Source organism: Cavia porcellus, unplaced genomic scaffold (genome assembly GCF_034190915.1).
Source record: "Cavia porcellus strain 051 isolate PalLab524CR breed Dunkin Hartley unplaced genomic scaffold, mCavPor4.1 scaffold_22, whole genome shotgun sequence".
NCBI lineage: Eukaryota > Metazoa > Chordata > Mammalia > Rodentia > Caviidae > Cavia > Cavia porcellus.
Window position 1 is genome coordinate 54,469,694 of NW_026947505.1, and position 25,704 is coordinate 54,495,397.

At 34.4% G+C, this 25,704-nt stretch overlaps 1 protein-coding gene and 1 long non-coding RNA gene across 4 annotated transcripts in view; both read right to left on the reverse strand.

The window, feature by feature from the left end:
* Rngtt (RNA guanylyltransferase and 5'-phosphatase) overlaps positions 1 to 25,704 on the reverse strand; it is a 271,102-nt gene that overhangs the window by 183,839 nt on the left and 61,559 nt on the right. For all 3 annotated transcript variants that reach the window (XM_063233201.1, XM_063233199.1, XM_063233200.1), the window contains 2 exons: positions 8,487 to 8,622; positions 851 to 922 (listed from right to left, as the gene is read on the reverse strand). In XM_063233201.1, the coding sequence (XP_063089271.1) occupies positions 851 to 922; positions 8,487 to 8,622 (208 nt within the window). The remainder of the gene's footprint in view (positions 1 to 850; positions 923 to 8,486; positions 8,623 to 25,704) is intronic.
* LOC134472135 (uncharacterized) lies at positions 14,013 to 23,872 on the reverse strand. Its single transcript, XR_010041999.1, has 4 exons — positions 17,648 to 23,872; positions 17,152 to 17,205; positions 16,743 to 17,025; positions 14,013 to 14,234 (listed from the first exon to the last, which is right to left on the reverse strand). It is a non-coding gene; the product is annotated as an uncharacterized LOC134472135 (long non-coding RNA).

A 25,704-nucleotide genomic window follows, 5' to 3' on the forward strand; every position in this document is an offset into this window, starting at 1 on the left:
AGCAGACCTCCCAAAAAAGAGCATTAGATACTTTGCCATAAATGTTCAAAATTTTAAAACTTAAATACTTTCATTTCTAAAATTCTTAATGTTTTTATTCTGACTTGATTAAATGATATGATTTGAGTAACATACATAAAGAGGAATGACTTACTACTGAGTTTCTTTTATTTACAAAAGCTATGTTGTACTTCCTAAGTAATTTAGACATTCCTATTATAATTAAACATGAAAAGGAAGGCACATTTGTGTCTTCAAGTTATACACTCAATATCTCATAATTATTTCTCTTTGGAGAGTTTTTTTAATTCATTTTTTAAGAAATAAAATTGGCCTTTTATTTTTAAATCAACTACAGGATAACTAAAAACTAAATAATTTTTTTAAAAAGTAATTTCCATTTTACATAATGCTGTCTCATTTTATTAGTTAAACTGTTGTTCTTTACTCAAGGTAAAGAAACCTTAAGACAAATACATATGAAATATATTAGGCAATTCAAGAAAAAAGGAGATATAAAAGTATTAATAAATAATATGTTCAATGAGTATATTATATACATACATACAACCTGAATAACAATTTGTTTCCTACTATCTGAGGCAGTAACAAATACACTTTGTTGAAAATACATCTATTATTCCAGTGACAATTTTTATTTTATAAATTAATAATTTTCTGCATTATAAACCGAGTATGACAGTGTTCACCTATAATTCTAGCACTCGGCAGCCTAAGGTAGGAAGACAGCAAATTCAAGATCAGCCTAGGCTATGAAGCAAGTTTAAGGCTAGCCTCAATTACAAAGCAGGACTCATCTCTTTAAAAAAAAAAAATGAAGTGTACTTACATTGAATTTAATTATGTCATATATCAAATATCTAGGAACCGCCTGTCCATTTACTCTGTCAATAATCATTTCCTTGGAAGAGAATAAGAAAATAAGGTTAGTTTTTTCAAATTTTAACACCAATTTATATTTAATTGAAATATATCATATACACAGAAAGCACACAAATCATACACACGTTGTTGGAATTTCAAACTGAAGATACGTGTACCAAGACCAATCAACGAATTGTTAGCACCCAAAAAATTCTCATTCTGAACTTGTACTTATCATGATTGAAAAACAATCATGATAACATCTCTTATTTTTATATATAAACTATATTTTGTTTAATGTCTGAATTACTAGATAACACTTAAGGGTAAACATATAACAAATTTTAATTTCTAAAAAGCTGGGTCATTTTTATAAACAGTTTTCCTGAATGAATATTGCCTTAAATTTTGTTTCAAGCTAATTACATGTTAGTCAGACCATACAACTGCAAATGGCACACTTATTATAGATTTGATTCCAGTGTATTGGGTTTTTTTTTTTTTTTGGTTTCAAAAACAGATTTCTGCAAATCTATCACAACCAATTAAAAAGTCAAAATAAATTGTACACTCTTAACAAGAACAGATAAAAACACTAAAAGATAATGACAGATATATAAATTGTTGAATTTTACAAAATTTTTAATTCTTGTAAGGTTTTGGTTTGTGTTCAAGATAAACGTTTACTTATAGTTATCATCTTTAACACAAAACATGACATCAATTAAATTACACTTATTTTAAATAAAAGTATTAAGAGTATTTTTTCTTTCCTCCTAGTCAACCAGGCAGGTTTCTTGCTATCCCATTTCAGAAAATTCACACACAGGATGAGGATATAACCCATCAGTAGAGCACTTGGATAATCCCCAGCACCACCAAAAGTACATTACGGTAGAAAGTCCACACAATGTAGCTCAGCACTTGCCTAGATGTAAAAGAGTCTACAGTCTACTCACAGTTCAAAAAAATAAAATTATGAAAAACACTGATTTAAGCTAGGCTTGATGGCACATGCCTGTAATCTCAGCACTCCAAGAAATCAAAGAGGGTGAATTCCAAGTTGTATCACCACCTAAGCAACTGACTTGACAAGACCCTCCATCAAAAGAGAAAAATTAATGAAAAGGGCTGCAGCTGGAGCTCAGTGCAAAACTCCTGGTTCAAACAGTTCAGTGGGAGGGGGATGGGGGAGGCCTGATTTGAGAAAAATACACTTTGTTACTACAAAAAAATATTATCAATTAATTTCTTTACTAAATGTGTTCAAGATAAACATTTACTTAGTTATCTTTAACCCAAAATATGACATAAATTAAATTACACTTATTTTAAATTGTTTATTGAAATATTTTTATTTAAATGATTTTATCTGTGTACTTTATGCAGAAACAAGGTGGTATACCAGTAACAAATCTGAATTCATTATTCTTTTCAAAAGAATTTCTCTCCAAATGCCTGACAAAATAAGCAAAACTATGCTTTAAACATTATTTTCAAAAGCCGAAAAGAAAATGCATAATCAGCAAATAAAACAAGTACAAAGAAATAAACATGTAGTCTTTAAACTGATAGCCAAGAAACTACCAAGAGTACAGTGAAGGAAACACAAGTGGTTTCAGCTCTAGGGCCATTCAATCTCTACAAGTCCTACTTGTAAAATGACAAATTTCTGATAATTTTCACTATTACAACCAAATATAAATAGGCGGACTCTGGCTATCCTTGCCATCACCTGTCCCTCTCCTGACTAAAGAGTAATAAAAATAGTTAAACATATTTCTGTATGAAGTAAAGGCTCTGGGAATCCCAACACAGTAGAGAAATAATGAATTATTTACCAAATAAGTGAAGAAAATATTCACCAAAAGTTCTTCAAAAAGAACAGAGCATATGGATTCCAATGAAGAGGGCCCACAAATAGTGGGAATTACTGAGTTAATCTCAATGATCCCAACACCACAATTGCTTTTATCTACAACTGTCACAACTGTGCTAGGCTAAAAATAAAAAATAAACCAGTAAACATAAAATGCAGCATGCAACTTAAAATTTAGTCAAGAAAACTGGAACTGTGATATACTACTGGTGAATTTATAAAATGGTAGATAACTTACTCTGCAAACCAGGGTATTTTTGAAAATGAAACAGACTGTTCTTTGTAATTATACTAAACAACAGGTGTATACCCATACCCTCTCAGCCAAATTAAGACAGATTGTATAAAGCACTATTTTACTTGAAGAACAAGAGAGCTTGCTAGTAAAGCACATGACAACAATTATTTTAATCCTAAAAGATATAAGAGCTATTTTCTAGTAGAACAAATGATAGGCAAAATGGTATTAAGAAAAACATGGGAAATGATGGTAGGGGTTAAGTTTCTCAGATCGGTATCGATGAAACTTATGGTTTAGGAATCCCAGCCACAGAGGAGACTGAAGACACGGCAATGCTTCGGATGTTGAGTATTCCTACATTTATGCTGTAAGCAATGGACATTGTTGAAAGGTTTTAATCTCTCTCCTCTCAGGAACACTACCCTGAAAACCCTGTGGGTATTTAAAGTTTATTCTTTGTAACTCATTCCTTGAACTCTTTCAAATAAGAACTTCATTCTAGTTATCACAATCTACCTGGATGATGAAATGTTCTGGAATTAGATAATGCTAATGTGCTACGCTTTACAACTAGATGTCTACCCAAACCCTCATGCATTCATAGGTGGGGCTTTGGAAAGGTGACTGAATTGTGGGTGTGTGATGCTCATTAATGGATTAGCCTACTAAGCATTTTACAACTGAGTGTGATGCTGGGAAGTGAAGGCTGGTGGGAACAGGTAGGTCACTGTAGGCATGGCCTGGAGACAGATATGTACCTCCCCCACCCTTGACTGCTACTACGTACTGCATCTTGCAATGTCACAAACTTTCTCTTCAACCCCAACTCTCTGCCATGTTGCCCTGGTTGCAGCCTGCCAACTACGGACTGAAATCTCTACAAACTGTGAGCCAAAATAAATTTTTCCCCTTTATTTGTGGGCATTAGGTATTTTGTCCCAGAAACAAGAAAGAAATTAAGACACAGTAGTTGGCAATCTTGTAACTATACTAAAAACTGAAATAAATACCTTACAATTACAACTTTCATGGTATGAATTATATCACAACTTTTAAAAAATAAAACTAAATTCTAAAAGCAGTCTTCCAGATCCAAGAGAAATGATGGAAGTCCAGGTACACAATATATACTGAATGTTAGTTGTATGTGTATGTCAGTTATACATATTATATAATATAGGCACAACAAAATGACTAACAGAAAATACATCAAGATGTTAAAAACTAATCTCTTATGATACCTGAATTTACTTTATAAAATAGGATTTCTAAAATTTCAATAAGTGCATGTATTCTTTTATAAAATGATTAACAGGGGCTGGGGATTTAGCTCAACGGCATAAGCGCCTGCCTTGCAAGCAGGCAGCCGTGAGTTCGATCCCTGGTACCGATAAAAAACGAAAAAAAAAAAAAAAAAAAAAAAAAGATTAACAGTTAAAAAAGAAAAATTGTCACTATTAACTTAAATAGTTAACTGCTTAACTTTTTTTTTTTTTTTTTTTTTTTTTTTTTGAGACAGAGTCCTACTATGTAATTCAGGCTGGCCTTGAATTCACTATGCAGCTCCAGAGTGCTAGGATGACAGGTGCACAACACTACACCCAGCATTAACTGCTATATTCTTCTCTTTGCCACAATGTTATAAAATTTCACTGATTTGTTTCAAATGAATTAATGTCATATTTCTAACCTATTTCCTACCTTTTGTGGGTCAAGGAACATAATTTAGCAATACAAAACCACAGTGCTTATATCCAAGAGCCAGATAATTGGTTATTCTTGGATTTGGTATTTTACAAAAACAATCTGCAAATGAAAATGCAGAGAAGGAAACTAAAAGGACCAACATAGAGAAAGATATGGCAACTATAAATCTGGCTCAAATAAACTGACATCATGGATCACATTCCTATTTTAAAACCTGACAAGTGGGGCTGGGGATTTAGCTCAGCGCATAAGCGCCTGTTTTGCAAGCTCACAGTTGTGAGTTCGATCTCTGCTACCAAAAAAAAAAAAAAAAGTCTCTTAAAACCTCACAAGAACCTATTATACTACTCTCAATTATCAATGCTTACGGTAAAAGTAAATAGTATTACTAATTTAAATATACAGATTGTTAACCATCTATTTTTAAGCATTATTTCCTACCTGGAATCTCTTTAGCCCATATCCAACAAAAATCTTTTCTAAACCAGGCATGGTGGCACACACCTTTAATCCCATCACTTGGAAGGCTGAGTCAGGAGAATCATTACAAGTTTGAGGCCAATCTGTGTTACACAGTTCAAATCCAGCCTAAATTACATAGTGAGATCCTATAGCAATCTCTCCCTTTCTAACAGCAACCCCAACAACCTACTTGTCACAAAACACCAACACTGCAATTAAACCTCAATTCTGAGCTTTTAGTTTAGAAAAAACAACTGTTATCTGATGCACAGATACTAGGGCAACTTGGCTCATGTGCCAACAGAACCTGCATGCCCACATGCCACAGATTCACCATCATTGATCTAGCATAAGAAAAAATAATTCTTTCCAATTAAAAAAGGAGAAATGAACTAACTGGACAGTGCTAAGGTAACAGGCTACATATTCAAAACCTGCATCTCATCTTTGTCAAAAGGCATTTCAGAAGGATCAAATATTTAAATATATGCCCTAAACTGTAAGAGTATACTAGAAGAAAATACAAGTATCAGGATTTTGATGTGAATAAAATGTCATTAAAAGTTAAATATTTTTATGAAGCCAAATATTATAAACTAAGGTGCTTATCATGTAACAAACAAATATATGTGCACATGTACCGTATATGTAGAATCTGAACTGGCTTTTTGGTTTTCGTTTTTGTAAGTTGTCAGAGATCAACAGTAGGGCCATGTGCATAAAAGTCAAGTACTCTACGAGTCTAAGCTAAGTCACTAACTTAGTGATATAGCTTATCTATGATACATTTAAACTACTGTGCGCTAAGAAAAATGCATTTTCTCAAAACAGGTGATAGAGCTGCAGGGATTTAGCTCAGTGGCACAAATGCCTGTGTGGCAAGCATGAGGTCATGAGTTCAATCCCCAGTACCAAAAAAAAAAAAAAAAAAAAGAAAAAATGTTATTAAAAATATAGCCAGGCATGGTGGCACATGCCTGTAATCCCAGCACTCGTGAGGCTGAGGCAGGAGGATCACTGCAAATTTGAGGAATTAAGGCTTTTAACTATTGCTATATAAACCCTGAAAATGAAAGATTCTTCTTTCCCTTCATCAAATTAGAAAACAATGAGTCAAAATCCATTGTCTAATAATGTACAGATCTACTATACACATATAATTGTACATGTTTCTAAATTTTCTGAAAATAGGAGTGGAATTTACAGGGTTTTTTTTTTTTTAATTAATACTTTTGAGGGGAGAGGAGAGGGAGTAGGGGAGAGAGGGAACAGGGAAAGGGAGGGGACAGGGGAGGGAAAGGGAGTAGAAAAATCCATCAATAGCCCTGGTCAAATAAATTACAAAACATTTTCTCTGACTTGCCTAATCAGAACCACTAGATCATTGGTACAAATGTCTATGAACCCCTAGAGGACTCCAATCATGAATTTTAACATGGACTGTTGCAAAGGTAATACTTTGAACAAGCAATTTTTAGTCCTATAATTTTCATCATCTAGACAATTTGAAAACTTCAAATTTTGGTATTTATACATAAAGAGGAATACAATTCATTCACTTATATTAAAAACATGTCCAAAAAATTACTAGGAAAAAAGGTGACAAGTTTTTTTTTTTAATTTTAAAGAGAATAAAATAAAACAATGAGAACAGTCTTGAATTTCAAAAACAAGGCAGTAGGAAATCAACAACAGTTACTCTACTGCACATTGTCACCCTTCAAATAGTTGCTCAGACTATCAGATACAGGCATGCAACGTTAATCAAATAATGTAAGCCTTAAATTGTTTCTTCATTTGGTAGAATTTCAGAAATCGCAGGTGTGACTTGTAATTTCATTTGTGTTTCTGTTTCTGGCACTTGTTCTGGGTGGGCTGGAGGTCTGAGATTGCACCTTGCTCCTTCGTGTCGCCGTTTTCCTGTGTTCCTCTCAATCAGCTGGCTGCTGAGTCCTGAGCACTTCCAGCTCTGGCTGCCCATCCCGCAGTGTAGGGGGTTTGGACTAGGCACCCGGGTTCCTTCAATTCAGGTGTGAGGCAGCAGCTCGCCGATGTTTAACCGGATGGCAGCGGGGCCTTGGGCGTGGCTTCTTCTCCTCTGGGCCCAGAGCAGTGGGCTCCCTGAGAGGGGGATGGCTTCTTCTCCCCTAGCACAGCAGACTCACTGGGGGTGTGGCTTCTTCCAAAGTGACAAGTTATAAAACACACATATCATTTGGTTCTATTCATGCAAAATTATGTAACCATCTATTCATGTACGTTCATATTTGATCCAAGCACTGATTTTCATCCAGGGTAGAGGAACCATGATGATTCATCATTTTTCTGGGACTGCAATGTCCTAACATCCCTAAAGATTCTGACATACATTCCATTTAAGAATCTATGCTTTAAATTGCTATTACTACTATGAACGCACCATGCACCTCTGAAGCAGACCTCTACCAAGAAAAGTCATGATGGTCATCAAAGGTATAATGGTCATCAAACAGAAACAGAAGACACTTGGACAGCAGACTTTCAGCATTTCTGTGATTTTATGTACTAGTTCAGTTACTGTTAAAGTGAATCAGCATCTGTCGTGTTGAGGACAACATGTTTTTAAAATTTTTTGGCAGTACTGGGATTGAGCATGCCCTCAGCTCATTTTTTTTTTGCTTGTTTGTTTGTTTTTGATTTTGATACAGGATGTCTCTAAGCCACTGAGTTGCCAGGCTTGACTCGAACTTACAGTTCTCTTGTCTCAGTCACCCAAAGTGCTGAGATTACAAGTGTCTGCCACTAGGCCTATTCAACCGTGAATCAACCATGGCTGGCTTCAAAAGCATAATTCTCTTTAAACAAGGGTTATAGCTAAAGAATCAAAGGAAAATGTGATTAGACAGTACTGTATAATTAAAATTCAACTGACAAGTGAAATACCACAATGAAATTATCTTTTTCAAAGAAAATTATTTTCTCAATAACAAAGAAGAAAAAAAAGATTTAATTTTGTTCATTTATTCTGACAGTGACAAGTATCAATCCATTAATTCACTTGCCATATTGTTAATAATTTCCCTACTGACAAAAACTCTTAAAATCCTCTTTAGGCTCAAAAATTAAACTGGCAAACCCCTAAAAGGTTAAGTAGTTAAACCCCTAAAAAGTTAAGTACAGGTGAGAAGCAGAAGATAACCTCCAAATCAAAATTAGATTCAATTCTAAATTTGATGAAAAATACCCACTTATAAGGAAAAGAAAAACAGCAATGTTTAGTGTGTGTATATATGTAAATATATAATATATATAAACATGCACAATAATACTTACCCCATCCAACAGAGTATTTGATAAATGCATACGGAGATCTTTACGAAATGGAAATTCGAGATTTGAAACATGAAACACTGAATTGTCTCTATCAATCATAAAAACTTCATTTGTGCCATCAATTAACATCATATAACTGTAAAAAAAAATTTTAAAGGTAATAGTAACAATATAGTATCAACAGGATTATAAAAAATAATAGAAGAACTGGTTGTCCTTTAATTTACTACATTCTTCCTATAGAAGGCCCACTACAGTATCACACAAATTAAGTATCAAAAATAACACTTCCTTGGATGAGTATGAAGAAATGATTCCTATGGAGACAATGTGATATCCAAGAGCAACATTATGAGCCATTTATTTTATTTTTTTTTATTTTATAGAGAAAATATCAGAAAATTTCAAAAAAATAGGAAAATAACAATGACTGACAGATACTTACATATTGTTATCTTTAAATTAGTTACTCAGAGTACAAGATATAGGCATTTAATTGTTGGACTAATTTTAGTACAAACCTTTCCTTTGAATGAATTCAGAAAAACTAGTAATATAACTCTACTAGCATATATAACTATCATATATATGTATATATACCCATGTGTATATGTCTATGATATGGATTTTTTGCTTTCCCCTTCCATCTTTGCTCCTCTCCCCATTCCAGCTTCTCTTTCCTTTGGAACAGCTGCTTCCCATTTCACAGTCTCTAGTGTACATTTTGGGTCTTACTTACTCTTTCAGTTTCTCTCACAAGGAGACAGTATAAGTTTACACATTCATCTTAAAGAGAGTATTTCTGTAATTTTTATTAGACTTTAAACATCACAAGTTTACAAAGCTTATAAAATACATATATATACACTTGTAATTGCATTTTACAACAGATATATGAACTAAGTATTATTTTATCTACTGCAAAAGAGAAAAAAACAGGGATCTGCAAATAGCCAAATTTCAATACTCTTTCTACCACACCAGGTAGCTAAACAACTAATTCCTCCCTGAATCATTATTATGATATAGCAATATATAATTTCAGGAACAATTTTTTCTCATTCATGGCTATAAAATTAAAATATTTCTAAACACAAGTCACAAGAATTTCATTGGTCTTTATAATCTAAAACCACCAATCAGTATTGTACATGAGGGGAAATTTATACACTTAAAAACCTGTCATTCATGAAATGATCGTTACCATCTCTGATTTCCATCAATGGATCATATCAAGCATGGAGTTCTGAGTCACATCATATAAAAACTAAAGTCTGCATGGGCTGACATTCAAGATATTACTGACTGAGAGACTAAACTACCAAGACTTCGGATTAAAATAAAGACCATATTTAGGCACCAAAGTCTTCAAAAAATGTCGAGGAAAAAACAATGACAAGAATAAGGACAAGGGCAAAAGGCAAGGCCCTCAAAGGAACCATCATCTTGCACAGCCATGGGGGGGGGGGGATTCAATGAGAAAGAGTGGAAGAGTAAGATAGATGGACTCCTGAAAATGAAGAATGCTGGGCAAATGCCCTCTGTGTACAATGTATAAGACACATCAGAGAAGATTAGCAACAACTAGAAAATGAAGCTGAAGCAAATACCTGCCTGTGTTTAAAAACATTTGCTTACAGCGCACGTTTTAAAATATTTTAAATTAAGATTAGGCAGCAGAAAAAACATTAAATGAAGAGATGAAAGCTGATATAGAATCTGAAGGACAGTTTGTCATAAATTCACTAAAGAGCAAGGTATACGTGTTTAATATAGTGTTATGGATTAAAAACTGATGGTCAACCTAATGACAGCTGAATTAAATCAGCATGGTGCTGAGGTAGATGTTTCACCTGAGGAAAGTTGCCAGCAGAAATAGCAATGTGGAGAAGGAGAAACAAGGCGTTGTGGGTTTCTCTAACGTTGTGGGTTTCTCTAAGTATTGCTGTTTGAGCTGCTGGCACTCCTGGAAAAGCTCGTCCTGACTCGCTTCCCCAGTGTCAGTTGAACCATTATTGGTTCAGTTGAACCTTGTTGGTTAGAGTGGCTGTGGTTCACTTTGGGGGATCTTTGGTCCTTACATCAAGCATCGCTTCCTGGCTCTGGAGGGGAAGACGTATGCTGTTTAATCTCCAAGGACACACTCATCACGCTGGCTTCCTGGCATGTACTCAACTGTGCTTGTCATGGGAGAAGCTCGGGGCCTCTGTGTCGCTGAGGACGGCTGTGGTGCTTTTCAGGATAGCATGACTTCTTATCTCCACGTAGAACCCTCAACCTATCAGCACAGCTCTTTCACCCCACTGGCTTAGACTTTCTACAGTTTCCACTGCTGACCTTTGGGCCTTCCCAGAAGGATCCATAAAACAAGACTGGTGTGAGTCCTTATCGTGGGCTCTAGACCTCCAGTTGGACTTGTGGGAGGCACTGTCACGGGCTCTAGGTCTTCATCTGGACTCAAGCAGGACTTTGCTGTGGGATCCAGGCCCTTGGCTGAATATTCTGAGTCTTTAGTGCTGTAGACAGATATCTTGCACTTTCTTTTGTTTAACTTTGAGCCACCATTATAAAATAATATAAATTCTGTGTTCTGATTCTAATTGTTCTCACAATCACTGATTACAACGTACAGGTAAGGACAAATGACTAAGGTTAAAAAAAAAAGTGCAAACAAAAGGGGAAACAACAACAAAGAGGCCCAAAATGGCTTATATTCTGGGACTACCAGGCTGGTGTTTGCTGTTCCCAAAATAATTAGCTAACACAAGCCCCTTGAGGACTCAGGAAGGATGGATTGCTTACACGCTTGCTATTATTGAAACAGCAGTACCACCTCTGGTAGAGGGGTAGTGTGGAGACTCAAGTTTCACTAAAATCAGCCCCAGTCTGGACTGAATTTGTATCTGAGAGATGCCAAGCCAGCAGCAGGCTCAATACCAACAGGAATACTCAGTTCTCAAGACTTAATTTATATATTTATTTAAAGTACCAATTCCTGGTGGGTATAACATATTTAGGTTTCTTAAAAGCAATACTCTGAGACTGTGTTTCAAAAGAAATTTAAGTCAACATAAGGAAAAGTTAAATAAAAAGCAATTAGGCTATAATCCATAAAAGTGACTTTAAGGACACACAATTCATCACGTTGTTTAAGGACATGGATCAGTATTTTGCAAGCTGAATAAAAAGGTATTTACAGAAAACAAGTTAAAGAAACACTATCTTTCTCTTACCAAGTCAGGATATTAGGATACTTAAAGTCATTTAATGTTCACATAAAATAAATATTAAAGCTCAGAGGCCTGGTATTTTTATTTGAAATAGAGATAGCTATAGGTATAGATATCAGACTGTCCATTTTATTTCAAGTAGCATTATCAGTTAAAAAGAAACATGTGATACATGCGCACATGTATCTCAACAGATTTAAAAGACTAAGGATGAAAAGACTTTAGAGAATATAATTTACTACAAAAGTTTGTGCTTGGGAAACACAGCTTACATCTGCAAGAAAGCAGAGAAATTATTGAGCAGTTGGTGTTTAGAGACACTCACATACATACAAATTTTCAGGCTTTGGAACAAGTTGCTAGGCTATAATTTTTTGGCTTGAATTCTAATTCCAAATTTTCTTTGGGATACTTACAAAATGTAATGAGCTATTTCACATAGGAGATGAAAAGTAAGTTCTCCAAAGTCTCTGAAAGTAGCCAAATTATTTAAGAAGAGGCAGCTATCTCATTCACCGCCAGATACTTGTACACTATATAAGTATGTTCGTACTTTCACTGAATACAAACCATTATGTAATATAATTTATTAATTAAAAATCTCAACTGCAAGTTTAATATTCAGATTTATAGGTATTTATCTTATCATTCTCATTAAAAGATAAAATTTAACTAACTCAAAACTTTCACTGAATTAGAAAATACTTATTCACTTTTACTAAATGCATATACTGAAGCTACACAGATAACAGAAAAGTCAAACTGATAAACCACTTTATACACACAGGTTTTCCAGCATGACTACCAACAAATCTTTCAATCTTTCTCTGGCACTGAGCTATGAGATATATAATCAAGTAAAGATACCAAAATATATACTAATAAAATTTAGGAAGTACATTAATTAAAAAAGAAAACTGATAGAAAATTCTTGTAACTAATTTGAGTCCAGCCTGGGTTCCTTAGTGAGATTACATCTCAAAATAAAACTTTAAAAAGGGAGAGGCATCTGACCCTCTCATCCAGTGTCCTGAGTCTAAAATCTCTAGCACTGAAAAAAAGTCATTAAATAAAGTATATGCTGATATCCCCTTTAAAAAAAATAATCCTGGTAACTAATAACGCCATAAAATCTTTGTTTGCACTCCTACCAGTAACCTCAAAGTAAAATGGGCTTTGGATATCTTATCATTTAATCTTATCTCCAGTTCAGATCCAACTCTGATCAATTACATCTCTAAAATTTTATCTAACAATCTGAAAGCAGAGACCATATCTATTTTCTTCTTTCTTACAGATCAGATGCTTGCAAATCTATCAGAATACACAGAAGACAATCAATAAATACTTGCTAAGAAGCTATCACATTTCATGACAGTGAAAAAGTGTATCCTTACAGAAACTGGAAACAAGAAGTCTCTTCTCCCGCCCTCCCTCTAGTGCCCCCAAATGAAAAAAAATCCAACAGGAAGGACATGGCCAAGGGAGCAGGGAAATGTAGTTTATGGACTCTACCCACCCTCGGATATAAAAGAATGGGCTGGCACTGAGAAACAGTAGGTAAGTAAATGCAGACCACAAACTAGCCAAACCTCACAATGTACACCCCAACAGGGTAGGGTCAATCTGTAGGCAAGAGAAACTGTGAGGTCCTGAGTTTGATTCCTGGTACCATAAATGTTTTATTAGCCTTAATATTATTAGTACATGATATTAGTACATGAGGCTGGGGTTTAGCTCAGCAGCATAAGTGCCTGCCTTGCACGCAGGCAGTCTGAGTTCGATCCCTGGTACCGATAAAAAATATATATATTATTAGTACACATTTGCAATTCATGTGGTTTACAGTCACTTTGAGGGAAACAGTGTGCTCACATTGCAACCTTTCTCCTTTCCTGTTTTAATCCCGGTCTCTCCCTTCTCCCACTCTTCAATCCCAGTCATCATTCCCGCTGACATTGTTAATCTTAGCTCATGTTATCACATCTAGTGTTTAAAGTAAATATAGCTATTTCTGTATTTTAACTTCATTCCAAAAGACTTGACATCTACCTGGCTACACAGTAAATTTCATCCCTGATCATCACTTCTCCAAAATAGCCCCATGTCCACTTTAACCAATTTTTTTCCCGTTTCTTTCTGCTCTTCAGAGAAAAGGAAATGGTATTTTAAGTGCATTTTACAATTTTTTAACAAGAAAAATAAGTTTTCCTCCTTACCTCCTTTATTTAGTTTCCTTCTGTTTAAACCTAGTGAAACAACTGTTATCAGGAGGCAAAATTAAAAGTAGAAATGTTTAATCTAGCTGGACAAAACAATAAAAAATCATGATCACAGAGTCCCTGTCACAATATTCATGTTTCCATCTTACCTCAAAAAACTTCAGTTTGCCCCTCCAAATAATTTTCTATTTTTTGTGACAAAATCTTGCTATATAGTTTAAACTGGATTCAAATTCACTAAGTAGCCCAGACTGGCCTTGAATTCACAGCAATCCTCCTGAGTCAGTCTCCCACAGCTGAAATCACAGATATGAGCCATCCAGAGCCCCCAAAGAGTCTCTGAGCTATTCAAAGCAGTTTACATGAACATCTTTCGTTGTAAATACCTAAATATCACTTATTTAACCACCAATGCTGTATTAGCGTATTTTGTCATTTTTACAGTGGATACACACAGGAAACAATTTACCTTCCTTATGGATTAAATAAAACTTACAGGCTACAGTGGAAATCTAATCACCATTTATACTATAATTTCATAGAAATACAGTTCAAAGTGAAAGAATCTCAAAAAAAAACTTCAGATAGTTTAAAACACTGTCATCTGCATCATGCCCACAAAATAACCAAGAGTTAATGATGAAATAATCCTCTAGCTGAGTTCTGATTTCAAGCTAATGGCTATTATTTATCTCACAAAATAACATTTCAACTCCTTTTTTAAAAAAAAAAGATATTAAGAGAAAGTATAGCTGTGAATTCCTAGAAATACAAAAAATTCAAGTTATGATCATATTTTCCATTAATAAATTAGAGAATACGTACATGTAGTAACACTACCACCTAAGCAGTTTCAATGTATCACTGCTGCTAACAATCATGGAAATAAAAACATAATTCTAACAATCTATCATCAAAAATCATCAAAATCGTTATTAAGCATTATAAACATGCTTCCTAATTCTATAGGTATTTTGATTTGATGTACTGGCTCTAAGCACAGCAGGCTTCTGCAAAAGGATTAGCTCTTCTTTCATCCTCATACCACATCAATTTAAAGTCATAAATCAGGTCTTATTAAGGCTCTACAGTCTTACATTCACTTTATGGCCACAGCTTCATTCTATTACATGATCATATACACAATAATTAAACAAACAACATGTATTATTTAATGTTAACTGCAAAGCCCTTTCGTTACCCCAGATTTAAGACAGATTTAAATGTTAAATCAGTCTAACCAGTTCTTTATCTTGAACTGTTAATTATATGTTAAATAACAGCCCTGCAGCATGTTAATGAAGATTTGGACAACTTGCCAACATTTAAATGTCTTCTAATCTCTATTTTGTATATTATATCTTATACTACAAATTTTCTAGTGTGCTATTCATCAAGTTTTAAGCTTAATAAATAATACATGGTAAATGCTATCTATAAAAAAAAGCAGTCAAAAAAATTAACTTTCACTTCAAACTTAGTTAATTCATCACAAAACCTCCTTAATGACCAGGAGGCACCTACCATAAAAACTTCAAAATCTCCAAGTATTCTCACAGTGTTAGCCATGCTTGTTTATATTAACAGATTAACTATTTTAAAGATTGAAACTGTTTCTGTTTAAAAGAAAGCTAGGAGTGGTGATAAATGCTTATAATCTAAGCAGTCATGAAGCAGAGGCAGGAGGATTGCCAAGAGTTCCAGGCCAGTTTGAACTATGTAAGGCAGCAAGATACTGTTTCAAAAAACAAAACAAAACAAGAAAATCTTCCACAAGGCTTCAATCTTGCACAAAGCTGCCTACCATGGGCAACACTGTTAAAAATCAACACTGTTAAAGAGCTTGATACAGAAAGGACCCAATGTCAGCTTTTATATTCTTCCCTACTATTCCACAGAAGTAATGCCATGCAACATAAATAATCAAGTACAGTACTGTATATAATAAGATGAAGAATATATTTGTTCCAAACTACCCAACAATTAAAAACCAATTTAATTTATTTATATGAACTATTAATGATAAAGCTCCTATGGTTTGGGGCTTTAGGGGAGAATTTATAGGTCCAGAGCCTGTAATCTAATTCCAGGCCCAACAGCACTTGCTATAAAGACTCGTAAAAATAAGGCAGGCATACTAGAACCAAAAAGCTTATCAACTGTAAATAGCTTTACTTCCAGGAAGATGGTGGCATAGGCAGCAGAGAAAAAGTCTGAGATTTAGTGTCCAGACACTGCAGTAGAGCAACATGAGGAAGAAAAGAGGGAAGTGGGTTCCCTGAACCCAGAAAATATCTGGAGTAAGAAATAAAGCCCACAGAGAGGGAAAAGAGAAACTTCAATGAGGCAGAAGGAGATGGCAAGCGACACCTTCTCCATGAGCCCAGACTAATTGCATGGAAGAGGGCTGTTCAAACCTGCAGATGTATGGCAACTGCTAGCCATCGAGGATTCCATCACAGAGACTGAACCTAGTGGACTGAAGTGGCTGGTGAGTCATGCTGGGGTTCTAATATTCCTGGGGAGAGAGCAATTGGCTGGAAACCATCTTAGAGAGTGACCAATGAGGTGGGAACTCAGAACAACTGCTGCTCTATCTAGTGGTCCCCAGTTCAATTAAAGCCTATAGAAGGACAACACTTCTGCAGGCTAAAAGGATCTGATTCCAGCTCATGGCCAGAAACCAGCCTGAACTTCAGGGAAAATAAAGGTATGGATGGGTATGCTGAGATTATCCACTATCCCAGTATAAAACTATACAGCTGGCTTGCTGGGATTCATCACCAACAGCAGCACAGACATACCTTGAAGTGGACCTCTCTCTGTCTCTCTCTGTCCCTCTGCTACTGGTTGGTTGGTTGGTTGGTTTGGTTTGGTTTTTTCTTCATTGCTTATTCCTGTTTTTATAGTTCCTAATTTTTTGTGGTTATTGCCCAGCTGAGTTCTTTATATTTCTTCCTTCTCTTTTTCCCCCTTGGATTCTCCATCAGTTTCTCAAAGTTTGTATGATGCTCCTTTGTCCTCCAGTCTTCCTTTTGATGTTTTCCTCTTCTATTTTTACCCCTAACCTCTTTTAAATTTTCTCTCCTGAGGGTAAAATTGGCATATTGAGGGCTTATTTACTGCATATAATTTTTTAGCTTGTAATAAATTTTGTTATACAGCCACAAATCCAGTTCATACAGTTAAAGGTGGAAAATTATTAATAGTTACCTCATTTTGTCATTTTCTAGGCTTCGTTTGATGCTGCTGTTATTGCCGATTGTACTACATGAGATAAAGTGACATAACTTCTAATCAGTTGTTTCTCTGGGTATACCATAATTGAGACTGCTAAGAATCATAAAAAAATAGTATAGCCCAGTGCCAAAAGAAACACAGACTTGGCCAACCAAATAGGCAGCTACTTTCCATCCCCAATAAATTGAAAAGGTAGGATCTTTCCATAGACTCAAAACCCGAACCCCTCTTACACCTGGAAAACACCTCTGACAGTTCTTTCCTAAAGGTTCTAAATAGTAGCAAGAAAGCTACTTGCATAGACAATTTGCAAGTATCAACCCAGGAATTAAACTAAAAAAAAAAAAACAAACAAAAAAAGAAAGAAAGGAGGAAGAAATAAAAAGACACTTAAACGTAACACCAGATGTCCAGCTCACCAAGGGCAAACCAAGGGGCAAAGCAATAGGATAATCCACAAGCCACCCACCTGGCCTCTCTGAAGTGGTAACAGTGGAATTAACAATGCAAATGAACAAGGCTCTAGAAGAAACCAGATCAGAAATAATTATTCACATAACTACAGAAATGATGACCACAATGAAAGACATGTTTAGTGACTCTGGACCAGATAAAGATAGATATAGATATATATACATACAGATATATATATATACATTTCATCAATATATATGTAAATTGCCTTATTAATGAAATGATGGAAACCATGAATGCCCAACATAGGAAAGAAACAGAATCCATTAAACAGATTCAAACAATGTCTAAGACATTAAAACTTCTATTGACAGTACACGCAGCAAGATGACCCAATGTGAGGACAAAATCTCAGACATAGAAGACAGGCTTGCAGTCAGCAATCATGAAAAGAAAGATTTCTTAAGAACAGCAAGAGATCACAAGAAATCACTCCAGCAGCTAGATGATGCAAAAAAGAATAAAATAAATTTGATCAGAGTCAAGAGTGCAAATAACATAAAAATCCTATTTACAGACATCATGGCAGAAAACTTCCTTGGCAGGAAAAACAATCTGACATACAGATAAGTGAGGCATATAGGACTCCATTACCCATGAATGAAATAAAAACTGTACAGCAAAGCATACAACAGTCAAAATTCCAGAAATTCAACACAAGAACAGAATTATTAAAGGCTTTTAGAGAAAAGAAGCAAATCACCTGTAAAAGAAGCGTCTTTGGAATCACAGCAGACTTCTCAACACAAACCCTCAACTAAAGAAGAGCTTAGAGTGATGTATTTCAAGTCATAAAAGGAAACAACCTCCAACCCAGCCAGAATGATGTATCCCACAAAATCATGTTTCAAAATAACGGAGAAATAAGATACTTGCATGACAAACAACACTTAAGGAAATTCATGAACAACAAATCAGGACATTCTAGAAAGAGATAACAAGGACTTTACATTGAAAACTACATTACTTTCAAAAGGGAGATTAAAAAAAGTTTAAAAATGGAAAGATATTTCTTGCTCTTGGGTAGGAAAAACCAATATAGTGAAAATGACCATATTTCCAATGTTACACAAATTTAATGTAATTCTAATTAAAATCCCAATAGCATACCTCACATAATTAGAAAAAAAAATCCTAAAATTCACTTGGAACCAAAAGTGACCTAGAATTGCGAAGACAATTCTGGGCAACAAAGGCAAGTCAAGGAGCATCAAGATCCCTAACTGCAGAGCTACTATGAGGAAAAACAGCATGCTACTGGAGAGAAAAAGAAAAAAAAAAAAACAGACCTGAGCATCAAAGAAACACATTAGAAGATGCAAACAACTCAAGACAACTTATCCACCTTATCTTTGACAAAGGGGTCAAACACATTCACTGGAAGAATGATAACCTCATTAATAAGTAGTGCTGGGAAAACTGGCTTTCTATATGCTGAAGATTAAAAATTAGAACCGTTTCTTTCACCATACACTGAACTAAAATCAAAATGGATCAAAGATACAAATATTAAAATGGAAACATTAAATCTGCTGGAATATAAAATAGTTGGAACTCTTGAAGACACTGGTGTGGACAAAGACTTTACGAACAAAACCCCAATTGCACAGAACTATCACAAAGAATCAACAACTGGGATCACATCTTATTAAAAAGCTTTGCACAGCAAGAGAAACCACCAACAGAGTAAAGAGACAACCTACACTGTGGGAAAAAAATTCTGCCGGCTGTTCCTCAAAGGATTATTATCTAGAATATATAAAGAACTCAAAAAAAAAAAAAAATCAGAGCCCTCGAATTTAAATATCTAGTCCAGAAATGGGCATCTCAAATGAACAGACACTTCTCAGATGAAGAAACAGAAATAGCAAATAAATATATGGAAGTATTCAACATCACTGGTCATTCGTGAAATGCAAATTAAAACTATGATATTCCATCTTACTCCACAAAGAGTGGCTATCATCAAGAAATCGACCAATAACAAATGTTGGGGATATGGGGGAAAAGGAACCCTTCTCCACTGTTGGTAGCAATGCAGACTTTAAAACCACTGTGGAAATTTAAGGTATGAAGATTCCTCCAAAAGGACTAGTGGTCCCATCTGACCCAGCTATTTCTCTTGGAATCTTTATGAAAGAATCAAAAGCTGCAAACCACAGCAATATATGTACACCCATATTTACAGTAGCATAGTTTGTAATAGCCAAAGGCTGGAAACAGCCCAAATGCCCATTTACTTAGTGAATAATTAAAGAAGATTAGATAGAGGTAGAGGTAGAGATAGAGATATACAGAGATATACCAATAGATAGAGTACTATGTTACCACATAGAAAGATAAGCTTGAGACCATAATCCTAAGTGAAATAAATCAGACACACATGTGCAAGTACCACATTCTTTTTCTGATGTAAGAAACTAAAAGTATAAATAAGTACCAAAATGTATAATAAATATTGCAAAATAGGAAGAAAATGTTCAAATGGCAAGAAGAATGGGGACGGGGAAGACTGGGTAAAGGAAAAAAACTGATAAAAAAAGGATAAAATGGAAACAAAAACTTTATAAATAGAGAAGAGTTGAAGGGGAGGGGATTGGGAAAAAAGAGGAATCAAAATATATCATGTACAGATACAAAATTCCCTGCGACGAACATGGTCATTATGTATACCAAAAATGTACCAAAAATCATTTTCTTTGGGAAAAAAATCATGAAATGATTATAGCTGTCCTATTTTTAACTACATAAACTTTAGAATTGCAATATCCTTATCCCATTCTCATTTTACCATCCTCCACTGCCTAGAAGTCTGCACCATCCTATCTCAAAACAAGTCTTCAAACTCCTATGCAAAACTCACTTCCATGACATCTCACATGCTCCAAATAGCAGATCCCATAATTATAGGCAGCTAAGTTAGATAAAAATTAATATATAATACAGGCAGAAAGAGACTAGGCTCTCAAGGAAAGGAGTAAAAGGTGGAAACACCAAAATTGTAGCTTAAAGAAGACATGATTAAAATCACAATGGCTGGATTTCATACTTCCCTAATGAAGGATTATAGTTTGATCCACACGGTACCCACTCCTGATTTTGTACCCATCTTGTAATTATGCCCTACGTAAAACTCTCGGAGAAAGGGCCACAGAGGCAAACCACTGGGGATTCCTTTTCTCCAATAAATCTTTTCTACTCTTCCACTTCCACTGTCCTTTGGAAATCACATGCATCAGCAACCTGACATCTAATAGGTTGCTAGTTTTACTTCTTCTATGTCACTATAGAAATTATCAATTCCAAGTTTCCCAGAATTATATATCTACTATGTAAAACAAATAACCATTTCATGGTCAAAGATTGTTAAGTGCTTTAAAATCCAGATTGAGGGGTTTCAACTTAATTTTTTTGTTGTTGTTTTTAACTTTATTTTTTGAGATTACATAGCTCAAATTGGCCTTGAACTCACTAGATAGCCCACACTGGCCTCAGACTCACAGTGATCCTCCTACCATGGCCTCCCAAGGCAAGAGATCACAGCTATAAGCCACCATGCCCAACATCAACTTTATTTTTTAATTGGGCAATTTCATAGTTGATGCATATGAGTAAATAAAATAATGTACTGTATGGCCATTTGCCAACATTAGTATTAAAAATTATTTGTATAGCATCATTTATGATATATTAAGACATAGTAAGTCATGGTGATGATATCTGGAGGCAAAGCAGAAAACATCAAAAGGGAATCTAGTTAGTGGTTAAGTACACACATTCCACATAGACAAAGGCTCTTACTAACTGCAATTTTGCAGTTCTTAGCTCTAGGTCTCAGTTTCCTCATCAATAGTTCTCATCTCATGAAGTGACTATAAGAATTAAATCTTAGCAGCATTACTCACAATAACTAAAACATAGCAGCAACCCAATATCTATTTAGGGATAAATATGCAAAATGCAGTATGTATATACAAAGGAATACTATTCAGTCCTCAAAAGAAAAGAAAAGAAATTCTGACATATGGTACAACATAGATAAATCTTGAGGACAGTATGCTAATGCAATCACAAAGACAAACACTGTATGATTCAGTGTGAGACACCAGAGTAGTTAAAGTCATAAAGACATAAATAAAATGATGCTTGCCAAAGCCAGAGCGTAGAGAACTAGTGTTTAGGGATGATACAGGAGATCAGAGTGTGACTGAACTGGCTGGGGAAATAGTTCTGACAGGTTAACTGAAGATCTCAGAACACAGGCTCAGAACAGTCCCAAAAGCCCTGCAAACGAATTTTCCACAGAATGGCCTAGGACCTAAGGTCAGCCTGAGGCTTAAGATCCCAGTATCACCTCTCAGGACCAGAAAGTAGAAGTTCTTGAAGGTTTCCTCAACATCCGGACACCATAAAAGGACAGGAGACCATGAAGAGCTTGCCAGTCTGATTTCTTCACAGAGCACACTCTGCTCACGGTGCACCGCACCTTGTGCTCTCTGTCACTTGGTCTAACCTCACTGTGCAGGCGTTTCTCCCTCATCTTCACAATACACTTTGCCACTGCTTTTTTCCCCCTTCTCTCTCTTTTCTCATTTCATTCAATTCTTTGTTCAAGAAGAATCTGGAATCTAATTCCAGAAGGAAAGGAGAGCAACCCAGAACCCAGCAACATTTATTTGGCAAGCCACTTTTAGAAGGAGCTACACTATTTGTACTGATCTGACAAGGGGGTGTTAGCTATGCGTCCAAGAGGAAAAAACAAGGTAAGTTGCATAACTAACAGAAAAAGTCTAACTTTTAAAGTTCCATTTTGCAGCACCTGTTACAGACTTACTACAGCAACTACCAGGACTAGATCACAGCTTGAAGTTTATAGTTTAAGTAGCAATTTGATTTGTTCTAAGTTATATACTATACTTTGTTACTCTAGCCAGTAGTTTACATTTTATCAGGCTAGAATAATGCAATAAATGCTTAAATTCCTTCTAAATAATTCACAGGGAAATGAAATTTAGTTCTTTTTCCATTCATAAGTGCTTTTAAAACTGAATTTTCTAAATTTCAGCATGTTACTAAAATAAAGTATGTCCAAAAAAAGCTCACCTACAAACAATTGAGCAATAGTATCAGAGCTGGACTGAAAACCACAACTGCACTGTACTAAAATGGGCCACTTATAAAATCTTCAAATCAGATTTCTAACTTAAAAAAGAGTTGTCAGAATTAATTACTCATTTTCTAATTTCTTTACCTAATTTACAGACACTAATAGTTTCTGGAAACTGAGTAACAATCAAACATGTAAAAACTGAGTAATTTCTAAAGAATATATAAACAGTATATAATGAACAATTTTTAAAAAAAGAAACCTAATTATAGAACTCTCCAAAATATTTAACCACAGCATATTTATCAAAATTGCTATTCTTCATAAAATAACTTTTATATTTTACAAATATTAACTTCAATATCTAAAAGATAAGAACTACACCTAACACTGGGTTTTACTATTAAATATCTTCACTCCCATCACAAACAGTTAATAGCAAAAACAAAAACCCTCCACATTACTCTTTATTCCAACATAAGAACGTTTCAGTTTGCTGAAGCAAAAAACAAACAGGGCTGGGGGTTTAGCTCAGTGGTGTTAAGTGCCTGCCTGCCAAGTGTGAGGTCATGAGTTCGATCCCCAGTACCAAAATAAAAAAAAATTTTAAAAATCGCAAAAAAAAAAAAAACAAAAACACTTTTTAATATGGCTATTTTCTTTTTTACAAAAACAGCTAACTGGTACTTCAAAGTCATCAAATATAAATCAGATGTAAAGCATAAAAATATATGTTAACATTGTCAAATGCTGTACTTTCAATTTGGCACACATAATCCAATTAACCCTTACTAAATTCTTAATAATCTCAAACTAGTATTATGAGGTGTGTTAGATGCACAAGGCACTGGATACCGTTAGAATTTATCGCTTTACAAAGGCAACCTAAATTATAGCTGGTTGTGTGCTGCCATCTAGTGGAGGAATAAAATTCCAAAACTAAAAAAATTTTTAATGATTTATTTACTAAATCATTACAATATATTATGTCAGAATGCGGTCCTTAAAATAGCAATGCAATTCCCAGAAGAACTGAAAGCATCATACCACAGTGATATATGTGCACCTATGTTTATAGCAGCACAATTTGTAATCGCCAGATCTTGGAAACAACCCAAGTGCCCATCAACTGAGGAATGGATAAAAAAGTTGTGGTATTTCTATACAATGGAGTATTATTCAGCTATAAAGAAGGATCACATTGAGATATTTATCAATAAATGGGCGCAGCTTGAGACCATACTCATAAGTGAAATAAATCAATCTCGCATGTGTGAATACCGAATAGTTTCCCTAATGTAAGTAATGATTCAAATATATAAAAATATGTGGTGATCATGATTCCCCATTAGGTGGCCTTGAAGCCTTATAAAGTTTTCACTCATTAATTAGAAAGGTTTTATTCTGGGCTTCTTGATATGAAAATATTTGAAGCTAGAGTATATGAAGTTTTACCCAAATATTTCAAGGAAAAAGACACTATGGTAACTACTATTAAGTCAGGTTATAAGGTGGTGAAGTACTAGGTTATTGAAACAGTCATGCTGTGACCTCTATTGTTATATTGTTATGTCCTGTTTTATCTCAATCTCCCCCTTATTGTTTCAAAAAAAATTATTTAGTCATTTCTTATGTTTGTCTTAATTAAAGAAAAAATTCAAAAAAAAAAAAAATTAGGATATATAAATAGTAACTCTTTTCGATTTCCTATTAACTTGTTTTGAAGTCCTGTAGTACTCCCACGATCTTGTTTTGACTGATTAGACTCTGTTCCATTCTATATGATAGTATCAAGTTTGAAGACATAGGCAACTACTTTGAAGACAATAAGATTCACTAAGATACCCATTCTGGTTTGACTATTGTCTTCTTTGGAAGTCCTGTAATGTTTACAATGCCTAAGTTTTATTGGTCTTGTTCTCTACTGTTTTGTCCAACTTTATACTATCTAATAAGATAGACAATTCTTTTTAAGGAAACAACGGACAACGTTGATAACCATTGTTGATAAACTTGTACTCTGTTCTACACCATGTGTTATGTCTATCCTTGGTATTGACTGATAGCTTTGTTTTGCCATATTTGACTGTATTCTTCCCCCCCCCCCAAAGAAAGTAATAAGCACTAAGGAGTAATAAAATCCAAGATGTGTAAATTTTGTTGTAAAAAAGAGAGGGAAAAAAAAAAAAAAAAGAAAAGGAGCTCTAACGGATATAACAGCAAGTGTGTTTGGGGGTGTTAAATAGCTGACTTTATCAATGTTTTTGGAACATTGAACACAGCTGTTTGCAGTCTCCCTGTTTGAATGTCCACCTTGTGTTCTTTGATACTGTGATTTGAGGAACTATTTTCAAGAAAATAGTGTGTAATCTACTAGCAGGTAATTTCTTACTGTTATGGTTTTTTGTTTTGTTTTGTTTTGTTTTGTAGTTCTGTATTGCGTGTACCCTTACGCCGCTTTGGTTTGTTTTGTGTTTTTCTCTTTTTCCTCTTAAATAAAAAAAAAAAAAAAAAAAAATAGCAATGCAGAAAATATTAATATAAAACATAACAATAAACATCATATATTACACTATTAGTATGTAATGTAATATACATAATGTAATTACATAACTGTATAGATATATATATATAATAAATTATATATTATAATTATAATTAAATTATAATTATATTATAATTATAATTGAATTATAATTAAAAATGAATATACTACTGGTTTTTTACCTTAAAAAATGTGTGTTCCCATAACTATTTTAAAATAAGCTATTAAAACAAATATTACGCATTTGTAAAAAGCTAGGACACCATTATCATAGTATACTTATAAAAGCCAAGAAAAATCTAAATTTACAACTACACAGAAATTGTTGAATAAAGTATAACACATTCATACAATATAAATCCAGAATTATTTTTTCCTCTTGACACCACTAAAATGATAA